Source organism: Vitis riparia, chromosome 5 (genome assembly GCF_004353265.1).
Source record: "Vitis riparia cultivar Riparia Gloire de Montpellier isolate 1030 chromosome 5, EGFV_Vit.rip_1.0, whole genome shotgun sequence".
Taxonomy (NCBI): Eukaryota; Viridiplantae; Streptophyta; class Magnoliopsida; order Vitales; family Vitaceae; genus Vitis; species Vitis riparia.
Genome location: NC_048435.1, coordinates 10,144,145 through 10,157,548, shown reverse-complemented (window position 1 = coordinate 10,157,548; position 13,404 = coordinate 10,144,145). Strand labels below are relative to the sequence as shown.

Below are 13,404 nucleotides of genomic sequence, written 5' to 3'. Positions count from 1 at the left end.
TCTACATGTTCGCAGGCAGAGTTACCAATTTCAACAAAGAAATCTAATGTATACTTCCATTGTAAGAGAAAGAGACTTTGCTTGGACTGGGACACCTCCATGCCCAAGAAGTATTTTAGAGCACACAAGTCTTTCATTTCAAATTCCTTGGCTAGATAGCTCCGAAACTTCTTTATTTTTATAGGGTTACTACCTGTAACAATCATGTCATCAACATAAACAATAAGCAAAGTAATGTTATGACCATCTCTCTTATAGAACAAAGTGTGATCTACCATCGCTTGTTTAAAACCATACTCCTTCATCGAGTAGCTTAACATGTCAAACCATGCCCTTTGCTATTGCTTCAATCCATACAAAGTCTCTTTTAGTTTGCATACTTTGCCTCCTTTTGGTGTAAGGGGGATCTATGTACACCTCCTCTAATAGATCACTATGGAGAAATGCACTTTTTATATCAAACTATCTTAATGGCTAGTCTAGATTGACTCCAAAAGAGAGTATGACTTTACTAGTATTTATCTTGACTGTAGGGGGCAAAGGTCTTTTGATAGTCAATTCCGTAAGTCTGGGTGTATCCATTAGCAACTAGCCTAGCTTTGTACCTCTCAATTGTCTCATCTAACTTGTACTTTATTGGAAACACCCGATTACATCCTATTGTTTTCTTTTCTTAAGGGAGCTCGACCATCTCCCAACTTTAGAATGTGACAATTTTTATGCTCTGCTATGTCATTTTGTTGTGGCATGTATGTAGACGTTGCCTAGTAGAGGATTCTATTTTCTTGGAATAAATTAGCAAGGAACTGATTCACAAACTCACGACCATTGTCAAAGTGAAAAACCTTCACAAACTCAATCATTTCGGAAAATAAAGGAATAACATATAGAATATCATTAGTACACTCAAGCAAATATACCCAGCTCACCCTAATACAATCATCAATAAAAGACAAAGTATTTATGATCCAAGGCAGAAGTAGAAAAAAAGTCCTAAACATTTGTAAAAACCAATGTTTTAAAAACCGGACCGGACCGGCCGGTCCAACCGGTTCAACCGTCAACCGGTCACATATCCGGTCCGATTCACTCTATTGAACCATTTAACTATTGAACCGGTCACGAACCGCCTGAACCAACGGCCGGACTGGTGACCCGGTGGAACCGGACTGTTCTAAACGAATCGAATGGTTCAAATTAACCTCCTCATTTTGGAAGAATGGAAGAGTTCCACTGGATAAAATGCCTTTAGATGCTGGGCCCTATCTTATTATGACAAGGCCCACACCCATCCAGCCATTTTGTTAGCTGAGTCTAGAGCCCACAGTGTAAGTGATTCTTTTGTCTTCATTGAGGATAGCTTTTATAGCCACCCTTTGCATCTTTATTCCTCTCCAAATCCAATGTGGGATTGCTAATATTATATCAATGAAAAAAAAGTAATAAAAATCTCCCACCAAAGGGGTTTGAATCTCGAACCTCAAGTTCCTTAACCAAGCTTGGACACCACTTGGCTACATGCATTTCATTATCTAATATGCCAAACAAAACAATATATATTGGATTTTAAAATTTTTTATAATATCAAATAAAAATAATATAATATTTTTAAAAATTATAAAATTAGTTTAAATTTTCATTTTTAATATATTTACATTTAAATATTATACATATTTCATTTAATACAATTTAAAATATTAATATGATTTAATTTGATAATATCAAAGATATAAAATAATATAATTGATTTTTAATTTATTCATATATATTTTAAATCTTTTATAATATTTTTATTTTTAATAATATATAAATTACATATTAATGACGTCACCGGTTCGACCACGGTTCGACCACCGGTCCAACCAATGAACCGTGAACCGGTAACTTTTTCGGTTCGATGATCAGTCCGGTTCTAAAAACATTGGTAAAAACACGAATAAAAGGAATCAAACTTTTATTGAGACTTATTTTGAAAGGCACATGATGATTTTTAGCATAAATGCATTATTCATACCTTAAACTAAAAACTAAAATATTTCGAAACAATTGGGGAAATAAACATTCCTAATAAGAAAAAAATGAGTGACCTAATCGATGATTCCATAAAAGAATCTTTTCTCTATCAAATGTCTCTCTCGCTACTTGAAAAACACGGTTATATTCAAATTGTGACTCCTTTGCCCCCTTCAATAGTAAAGACCTCCCCTTTCCTTACCAATGTCAATCGTCATCTTCGTAAGATTATCTTGAAACACATAGTGAGTAAAATGGAAGGTTGTAGAACAATTAAGATGTTTGTTTTGCTAATAGAAAGAAGACTATTGAAGAGACTAAGCATAAGTAAGACAGAGGACATGGAGAGTGTGGGGGAAAACGAGGCATCCCAACTCCTGAAATTAGCATAGAAGTCCCATTAGCCACCTGAATAGACTTAATAGGTGAGGGTATTAGGGAGTCAAGTAAGGAAGATTGACTAGTCATATGATCAGTGGCTCCTGAATCAATAACCCAAGTGTTAGGGGCAATAGAAATAAAGGCCAAACAAGAATTACCTTTTTGAGAAGATAATCAAGAAACCTGAGAAGCAAAAGCTAGAGGAGTAGCATCGGTAAGAGCAACCTGAGTTGATTTCTTATTATTCCTTTCAGCTTGTTTAAGCTTGTACCACTTTGAATAACCCTGCTTCCAACAAACATCTACTGTATGTTTGGTGCTATAGCAATGAGTGCAAAAGCGAGAAGAAGAGTCGATAGGAGGAGTAAAAGGTGTTGGTTGTGTGTCATTCTTATGGACAGTCATTGCGGAAGCCTCAGAGTGATTTTTTGTTCCCATGGTGACCTGTCTCTTCACTTCACAACGGACTAGTGAATAGACTTCTTCTAAACTTGGTAAAAGAGAGGTAGCCAAAAACGACCTCTAACTTTATCCAAACTGTGATCAAGACCTGTAAGAAATATATAAATCTGATCCTCAGCAATACAATTCCTTTGTTTCTTAATATCAGCTACACACATTATATCATTGGGCCTTTGATAATCAACCTCCATGAATATTGAGTTCAACTTATTCTAGTATTATTCTGCAAGGGGACAACCACCTTGACATGATTGAAAGGATTTCTTCATCAATTCATATACTTGAGAAGAGTTAGAGAGATCAAGATAGCTCCTCTTGACTGCATCCCACACCTCCTTAGTCATTCCACGCTGCACAAAGTGTGACATCAACAGGTCAGTCATGGAATTGGTGAGCCAAGACTTGACTAGAGCATCTTCGACTGCCCATTCATCATAATTTCGATTATCCTCTGTAGGTGCAACCTTACTTCCTGTGATATATCACTTCTTTTTCTTAACAATATGCATTTGACCAAACACGATAATTACCACCATCCAACTTAATAGAAATTGTTAGAGAGGTAATCTCAAGAATGGTCATCATGGATGACTTTTGCTATCAAAAATACTCATATCTATTTTTGCATACATGATATGATAACGAAGAGGGTGCAAAAGAATGGAAGAAGTGTCAACTAGGTAGCAATGGAAATTCTCTACTTTCGCTTCGATACCAGCTTGATAAATTGCTGAATAAATATTTTCATATATCTCAAGAGTATTTATACAAGGTACACAAGGCTATTTTAGGATAGCCAACTATACAAAATAATGTATAGTTATATAAATCATAACTACACAATCAATTACAGCTGTATACATAGCTGTAAATCACAGTTGTACACAATTGTACATCACAACTGTACACAGCTGTATACGCTGACTTAAACATATCTCAATTCTAAGCTTTTTGTACTTTCCATTTTTATTCTGATTTATAGTAAAAATGTAGTTGGTCACAAAGCTACAACAAGAAAAAGAAACCAGGCCACATGATTTTAAAATTCTATAACTTACCAAGCTCACATGATTTTAAAATTTTACAACTATTGATAGCTACTTTAACCCTCTTTCCTAACCAAATTCCTAGATCTTTTATAAGAGTTTACTGATAACTAATATATCTCAATTTTAAGCCTTTTCTAACAGCCATTTTCATTTTGAAAAATATTTTTATTTATTGTAAGAATGTGTTTTTCTATTCACAAAGCTAGAGATATAATCTTATCCCTACCCACTAGGAAGCCCTCTAAAACACTACTCTCCTCCACTCTCAACATCATCCTATTATAAACATCAACTGATATGATAAAAAAGAATAGGGAAAGAGGATCTCCTTGTCTTAAACCTTTAGATGCCTTGATCCATCCTTTGGCATTTTCATTCACTAAGATTGAAAAACTTGTCGAGGACAAGCAACCCCTCATCCAAGACCTCTATCTTGTACCAAACCCTTTTCTCTCTAGTACGTGGTCTAGGAAACCCCAATCCACATTGTCATATGCCTTTTTAAATTTATTTGAAGACCACTCCACCTGTTCCTGATCACGTTTTCTCATCCACCAATTCATTAGCAATCAGAACTACATCCAAAATTTTCAAGCCCTTAATAAAAAAGATTCCTAGGAGATGTAAATGTTTTCTTGGAGGACTCTTCAAATATGCCTGATAAGACCTTACCTATGATCTTGTGCAAGTTGGTTACCAAACTAATAGGTCTAAAATCTAAGATTTTGTTGGTTTGTCTCTTTCTTGGCATAAGGGTAATGAGGGTAGCATTGGTGCTTTAATTGATTATCCATTATTGTGAAACTCTAAGAACGCCCTTAGTAGATCATCTTTAATCACATCCTAACACTCTTGTTATACTACAATATAAAATCCATTGGGCCTAATGGCCTTTTCCTTATCTAACTAGAAAACAACATTATGAACTTCCTCTTCTGAAAAAGGATGATCCAACCAAACAACGCTCTTTGTTGAAATGGGAGACCAATTCAATCCTTCTGACCTTTAAGAGGCACTAGGGGTTAGAAGTATAACTTTCCATCAAACCTTAGATTTTTTTCCATCAAACCTTAGATTTTTGTCTTCAATACACCTCTTTCTTTAACAATAACTCCTCAAACTCCTCCTTCCTTACAATCCTCAAGGCTGAGAGCTCAAGGGTTAGATTCCCTTCTTACTCACCAACATTAATGCTAACAATGTTTGTAAAAATGTTCTTTTTCTCCTTTAAATCTATGAAGGACACCTCATTCCATTCTTTTAGCTTTAATTTGACAAATTGAAGCTTCTTTATAAAGTTTTGACTTCCCCATCCATTAACTTGATACTCACTCTACCAAAATTTAAATCTTTCTTGAAATTAAGGTGGAACAACTACATGTTATCAAAGCTAAACGAAGTTAGTATCCACTTAAAAGAGTTGGTGTCTAGAAAAATTGAGCAATGATTTGAGGTCAATCTAGGGAGTGCATCTTAGAGGCTTGGGTGCCTTTGTTCCTGCTCATTTGAATATAAAAATCTATCCAGCCAGTGGAAGAATGAAATTAGGGAAATTGTGATTTTGTAGATGAGAATTAAGTAATCCCGTGATCAAAGGGATTTGTTGAGTTAGGAAAATTTCTAATTTAGGTTTTAGGATTATATCTATCTATATATATGTGTGTGTGTGTGTGTGTGTGTGTGTGCGTGTGTGTCCTTGTAGAAACTTTTAATTTTTAAGAAAAAAAAAATTTCACCCTTTATTCTTCCATCTCTCTTTTGGGAGAAGAATTTTCTTCGACCTTCACTGTTGAGTTCAATGTCGACCTTCATTATTGAATTTCAAAGGTTTATTTTACCTAAATCGCAGCCCCTTCTGCAACAGTAAGTGCATTGAAGTGAACACAGGTTTCAGTGTCGCTACCCTCGTCTTTGCCTTGCCCTGTTGTCGTGCGACTAAGGTTGCACCGTTGCCTTCACACCACCATAGCAAGCACAGGTTGAACAGCCACAGCCTCAACCTTAGCCTCTCACAGTGCCTTCATCTTTGCATCATCTAGAAAACATCGATCTCCTTGCACCAGCGAAAAACCATTGTCATCGTCACCAATCGCGAGACAAACCTTCGTCCTTGCTGCAAACAAAGATCATGAACATGTCGCAATCGCAAAAGAGGCCTCGTAAGGACTTTAATCGTTCCTATCCGTCGATATCATCGAAAATCGTGGTCCGACATTGCTTCCATGGTCGTCGACAGAGTTGAACCTCCAGCGTGCACGCTATGGCTATCTCCATCTCACGTCCATAAGTTGTGTGGGAGGTTTTTGTAGGTTACCCCACATCTAGCCTTTCATATTTCCAATAACAAGTATTTTTTTAAGTTACCCTTCTCTAAGAATTTAAATTCCAAAAGAAAGAAAAGAAAGAAAGAAAAAATGTCTAAGATATCATAAACTACCCCTTTCACTGCTCAATCTAAAAGAGTGATTACCAGTCATAACATGAGAATTGTAGAATATTCAAGCAGCATACATGCTAAAGGATACACTTAGACATATGGTATTGACTATCTAGAGACATTCGCTCTGGTTGCCAAAATGAACACAGTTAGAATTTTGTTATCCTCAGTAGTAAATTATAACTGGGATCTACAACAATTCAATGTCAAAAATTAAACAGAGATCTGAAAGAAGAGATTTATATGGAAGTCCCTCTTGGATTTAGTAGTGACCCAACCATAAAAAAGATGTGTAAACTGAAGAAAGCTTTATACAGGTTGAAATAGACTCCAAGGGCATGGTTTGGAAGGTTTGCAAAAGTGATGAAAAACATAGGATACAAACAAAGTCAAGGAAATCATACGTTGTTCATCAAGCATTCAGATTCAAGGGGAGTTACAGCTCTTTTGATATATGTAGACGACATCATCATGACGAGAAATGATGAACTAGAGAGGTAGACTTTGAGATAATACTTGACTAAGGAATTTGAGATTAAAGAGTTAGGAATGTTAAAATACTTCCTAAGAATTGAGGTTGCACATTCTAAGTAGGGAATTTTTATTTTTTGATGGAAATATGTAACGGACCTTCTCAAGGAAACAAGAAAGTTGGTGTGTAAATCACTAAGCACACCTATTGATCCTAATCATAAGCTTGGGGAAGTTGAGGAAGATACTCCAGTAGATAGAAAGATGTATCAACGTCTGGTAAGAAGACTCATTTATCTCTCTCACACAAGACCAGATATAGCATATATTGTAAATGTGATTAGTCAATTCATGCACAGTTCAAAAGCGGTTCATCCGCAAGTTGCTAATCGAGTACTACAGTACCTTAAGGGGTCTCTTGGAAAGGACATCTTATTTAAACGAAGCTCAAGATTAGTACTTGAAGCATACATGAATCAAGATTATGTTGGATCTATGGTTGATAAAAGATCAACTATATTCCAATCAAAAAAAAAAAAAGATCAACTATTGGGTATTGCACCTTTCTTGGTGGAAATCTGGTGACATGGAAAAGTAAGATATAGAGTTTGGTGGCAAGATCCAGTTCCAAAAAAGTATTTTGAGCAATGGCTCAAGGCGTTTGTGAACTACTATGGTTGAAGATTATGTTGGACGATTTGAAGATTAAATGGGATGGTCCAATGAGACTTTACTACGACAAGAAATCTATAATCAGTATTGCACATAATTCAATGCAACATGATTGAATGAAACACATAAAAAATGACAAACATTTTATCAAGGAGAAACTAAATAGTGGATTGATCTGTACTCCTTATGTATCTACTGACCGTCAACTGGCAAATATACTCACAAAAGGTTTAAGCAGTACAAAGTTTCAAGCAGATGTATCCAAGCTAGGAATGGAAAACATCTATTCACCAACTTGAGGAGGAATATGGAAGAATGGAATTAAGGAAGTTGTGATTTTGTAAAAGAGAATTAGGTAATCCCATGATCAAAGGGATTTGTTAAGTTAGGAAAGTTTCTAATTTAGGTGTTAGGATTTTTTGTATATATATATGTGAGCCTCTATAGAAAATTTTAATTTTTAAGAAAGAGAATTTTTCACCCTTTATTCTTCCATCTCTCTCCTACACAACCTCTTGTAAAAAGGGATTTCTTATGTATTCGACCAAATGAAAGATGCATCAAAATCCCTCATGTCAAGGGTTAGTTTGGAGATGTTTAATTTTACACAGATTCTTCTTATGAAATTAAAACCCCTATCTCCTCCCCCAAAACACACTATTTTGGAAAATGTTGGCCAAAGAGGCCTTGTAGCTCTATCCAAAAGTCCTTCCTCATACCAAACTTATTGGGACCATAAACCAAGGTAAGCCAAAATGCCCCTCTTCATCTAAACATAGCTTCATTATTACTAAAAAAGATTCAAGTACCACCTCTAAATAACTGAACTTGTTTGAGTCCCAAATAATTCTCACCCTTCTTGATGCCCCACAAACAGGAAGAACAACCCACTCCTTATTTCTAACTTTCCACACACGACCCACAAACCTCCTATCACATAACTTCCTCTTTGTTTCCTAAAGCATCAAAAACCCATAATTTCCCTTTTCCTTCCAGATGTGTTTTTACCAACTAAGACTACTCTAGGTAATTGCCTCCATTCAGTTTAAAAGTGGATGGAATTCTCTTGGGATGGGAACTAAGGTTTGAGTGTTTTTTTGTCGTTTGGGTAGTAGTGGAAGAGGTATTGGGATTTTCTGTCATCTAAGGTTGATTGGAGATAGGACAAGATTGCTAAAATGGGGAGGAACACACCAGAAAAAAAAAAAAAAAAAATGCAGACACTGAAAAATGGGGTTCTGAACCAATGCTGGCAATAAAGATAGAAAGAATATGCGAACAGTACTAGCAATTAAGGCTGGAAAAATTAGGACTAGCATCAACAATTGAAGTAGGTAGACAAAAGAGAAAGAAAACTACTGAGCGCAAGGCCCTGATATCACAAAAACAAAGAATGATGTTGAATAATATTTGTATATTCCCAGGGATATATTTATAGTTTCTTTATAATGTATATAACAAGAAAAAGGAAAGAAAATTACTCTATTATAGGCCTAGAATTACTCTACTAAATAAGCCACTAATTATAAAAAAATAAATCAACTACTAAATCAGTCCCTGATTACAAGAAATAAATTAATTGTATAAAAATAGAAACAAATTCAAATTAAATCCCAGTCCATACAGACTATATAATCTGGCAATAACAACACCAATTCTCCAACAGTAAATTTTGTACTCAATCTTTCAACACATAATTCAAAACTAAAGCTTTTAGTGCATAATTTTCACTTTTATTGCACATCCCCTAATCCTGTAAGAACCAATGTTCATAAATTGTATTAAGAAAGAAGTAACTGAAAGATCCTCAAACAGAAACGTAAGAGTCAAATATACCTGGATACAAGAAGAAAGGACAGATGACAAATCCTTCTTCAAATTGTCTCGAATAATTCCATATATCGTCTCCACATATGCTGTGAGTTGCTGCTTGAAAAGCAAAGCTGGATACTTAGCCTCAACCTGACGCACTACATCTACCGAAACATTTGCAGAAGAAAAGGATGAGCGGAACCCCTGAGAAAACATAAAAATGAAATTATATGTTTTTAGTTTGTAGGAAAACTGCACATAAGAATTGCTAAATAATGAATCACATTACTTGACACCAAAGATTGTTTGTATCCAACCCTAAGTTTAAGTCACAATCATCTTCCAGCAATCAATTGATAACAAAAAATTGTGAATTAAAAATAATTGTATGAACATATCATTACTTGAGCCATCCTCCCAAATAATGATGGTGCAGGGGGAGGTTTCTGTTGTAGACTTGCTGCACCAGTAGTTCTGAGACTCCGTTGAAGCAATAATAGTAGTGTAGATGTATTGGATAGCCAATAAGCCATATGTTCATTGTTATCCTGGTTCTGCTAGGAAAAGTTATATATATATATATATATAAGATAAAGCATGTTACTGAACAGAAAATGTGAACTTCAACCAACATATACAAAGACAATTTATTTTGGGAAGAATTTGAATGGCAAGACAGTCTAAACTTATCAATCGATGAACACATTAGTAAGAACTAGTTCCTTGTTTGTGCTTATCTAGTGCTTGTTGGTTCCAACAGGAGAAAAACCCAAAAAAAGAAAGAAAACTACTCCAATGCTCAAATTTTAAATAACTACATTTGAAAAGAATCCTAAAAACATCAAATTTTAGCTAATAAAAAGGAGAAGAAAAAGAAAGATGTCCCAATTTCTTCTGGACATTTTCTTTCAGAACACTCTGCTCTCTTTTGTGTCACCTCAACATTCCCCATGCTTTATTTTCAAAAAAGAAATATAGTAGGATTTAATGTACTCAAGTGGAAATTTCAACAACTGGTATTCTGTGATCCAAATTGGGTAGTCCGGAAAAAATTATACAAATTTTTGTCAACAATCCTTTGAATCTCACCTTGGGATAAATGAAATACTAATTTTATGCAATATAAATATGTACCTCAAATGCAGAACCAATCATCTGAATAAGACGGTCAAATACGCTTGTTTTTTCAGCTTCAAATGATTTCCAGTGTAGAAGACATTTGTATATAGTAACTGCTGCAACTGGTTTTCCATTACTAAACCCAAGATCTTGTGACACGCATTTGATAAGAGAATCAACACTCTCCTGCACAACAAACAACACACCAATGTTATAAATCCATTAAGTTTCACCTTTAGAAAACAATGCAGAAAAATGTTCCTTTTTTTATCTCCTTCAAGCACGCACATGCTGCCTTTCAATCTGGGATTTCCTCAACTTGTTATCAGACTCTGTACCAAACTTTTTCACAGGTGTTGCACTCTCAGGCTCCTGTAGAAAATTGATCTTCCTCATTACCACACAACAAAAATGCACCAAAAGTATAGACAACAACAAAGAGATTTGTCTTAAGTAAATTACACTGGTCTTTTTTTCTTCAGTCCCATGATGACCATTTTCCAAGTGCGGCTGATAACAAATAGAAGAATGTTAGATGCCCTAAAAGAACCCAAAAATAAGAAACATTTGTTTTCTAAGGCATGTTTACCTCAGATGCTATTGCTAAATGTTCTGACATTTTTCCAACAGGAGAATGCAACGATACTTGCTGACGCAGAATTTGGTCCTCAGTTTCCATGTCAGAAAGTTTTTCTTCAAGTCTGAGAAAAGAAATAGCTAACAATTGAACACAAAGGAGAATGAGAAGAAATCACTTGATCCAGTTTCTATATTAACTTCACAAAGGTAGCAAGACCAACGTTGCATAGTACACATGTTAACAGATGTAGATCAATGACTGTAAGAACCTTTGCATATCAGTTTTCAACTGAATTATTTTTGACTCTGCATCCAAAGCCTGTTTCAAGCGCTCTTCACTGATCTTGTTTGTTTCTTCATATTTTCTCTGTGTCTCATCAATCTTCTTCTCCAGTGAACTTACCAAATCCTGCTAAGTGTCATTTGTCAGGATGATATCATTAAATATAAACGTAAAAGCTAGAATCTCAGCAACAGAACTTTTGATTTGACTTAAATCAAAACATTAGATTTTATCCAAAAGCTACATATACATACTAGGCTTTCAGGAACTTCACCTTGAGCTTTTCATTTTCAACAGTCAACTTATTCATCATTTCATGATCAATAGTTGGAACCTCTTGTATGATAGGTACTTTCTCATCTGCTTTTTTTGCATTCTCACGTTCTTTGATAAGCATTTCTTTAGTTTCTTGAAATTGAACTTGCATCTCTTGCAAAGCATTCTGCAGTTTTGCATTTTCCTGTGTTTTGGCTTCCTCAATGTCAGCCTGAAATAAAGTGGATACACTAATAAGAAACATACAATACTATTAGACAAATTAAGCTAATAGTATCAAGGAGATCCTCAAAATGATCTCAGAGCAAGAGGTTGGGAATTCAAACCCCATAAACTATTAAGGTAAAAATGTAGAAACAGGTTTGATGCAGCAGTGCAGTGATGCTAATATATGGAAAACAGGGGCAGAGAGGGAGGGGGATTGTGAATGGGGGGAAAAAGAAAGAGAAACAGAGAGAAAGACTATCAATACCACAACACTAATAGCCCAGAATATCAAGAAAAGGAGAGGTTCACCATATATATTTCTTATTCTACTTCTTTATCTAATCTTTTTCCCATTTAGATTTCAAAACAGATGAAAAAGAGAACCTTGACGCAGCATAAATTATTTGTGCATTATTTTGAATACAGACCTCACACTACAAAGATAAAAACAACATTGAATTACAATTCTCTACATAAAAATTATAATGATATGATTGATCATAAATTTCATTTTAAAAGGGATTACGTCATTCAAATACAAAGCCTAAAACATCACCAACAAAAATCATGGCTATAACAAATTCCTACCAGTTCACCCTTTCCATAAAGTTGTATTACCGTTCAGAAGTCAAAAAAAGAAAGAAAAAAAAAACAAAAAAGGAAAAACCAAAAAAAAAAATAACAACAGCATTCAGGAGTCAAGGAAGAGTCTCTTATCTTGCCAGGAAGGATGCGTTATAGCTAGCAAATACAGTTGTACTAAGACTCCAGCTCAGGGGGGAAGAATACCAATTCATTATTAGACATCTATTTTTAGTAATTTCTTCTAAGATTATTTTTATTATTAGTTTCCAATAATGTTATACACTAAAATAAATTTGACCAACCTATATTCTCTACATCACCTTTTGTTGTTGAACAAATATTTCATTCATTTTACTTTTGAGCTGATGTTGAACCAATATTTCATTTACACAAAGCACCTTGCCAAAAAGGACCCGTCCAATGTCATCAGATGCCCTAACTACAGTGACTATTTACTTCAACACAACACACATCTATGGAGACTACACATTAATAAGTACAAAACCCCATAAACCCAAAATCCAAATACATTAACAGCTCCATCCTGAGCAGATAGTTTTTTGGACAGGAAACAAAAAAGGGGGAAGATTCAGCAGAAATGGCATGGCCCTACTCCCAGAACATTAGTGATGCTTTAACCAATTTTTCTGCATATATCACATAATAATGCTTATGGTAGACAAGGCAAAAATCAACATCCCATCTTGAAAAAAGCTACTGCTCTTTCTGCATGTTCTGGAAGCATATGACCAAAAGCCTGACAAACCCTAACTGATAATAGCAAAGCAGATAAACAAGAGAAATCTAAAGATAGAGATTCCAAGGTTCTTTCTGTCATCAAAAGGTTATCTCTATGTATATTTCTCAAGCGATGTCAACATATATTGCCATTTCCAAAGGATTTGGGCACAAGAGCAAGTAAATAAAAATAATAAAAGGTATCTTCTTGTCACTTATATCTTAACCAAGTTCAAGTAATACTTGACAATCTCCAGCTCTGCAGGTGTAGCTCTAGAGAGACCCAATTTTAGAAAGGATATCTCATAATGGTTGGAAGC

The 13,404-nt window shown here is 35.0% G+C and overlaps 1 protein-coding gene across 4 annotated transcripts in view; it reads right to left on the bottom strand.

The window, feature by feature from the left end:
- Positions 1–13,404, bottom strand: part of LOC117914233 (myosin-6-like) — a 120,330-nt gene that overhangs the window by 28,478 nt on the left and 78,448 nt on the right. For 2 of the 4 annotated variants that reach the window (XM_034829475.1, XM_034829473.1), the window contains exons 24-31: positions 11,553–11,765; positions 11,265–11,404; positions 11,006–11,117; positions 10,879–10,926; positions 10,705–10,788; positions 10,432–10,602; positions 9,702–9,854; positions 9,322–9,501 (exon numbers count right to left, since the gene is read on the bottom strand). In XM_034829475.1, the coding sequence (XP_034685366.1) occupies positions 9,322–9,501; positions 9,702–9,854; positions 10,432–10,602; positions 10,705–10,788; positions 10,879–10,926; positions 11,006–11,117; positions 11,265–11,404; positions 11,553–11,765 (1,101 nt within the window). The remainder of the gene's footprint in view (positions 1–9,321; positions 9,502–9,701; positions 9,855–10,431; positions 10,603–10,704; positions 10,789–10,878; positions 10,927–11,005; positions 11,118–11,264; positions 11,405–11,552; positions 11,766–13,404) is intronic. The other 2 variants (XM_034829476.1, XM_034829474.1) reach the window with 1 other exon arrangement.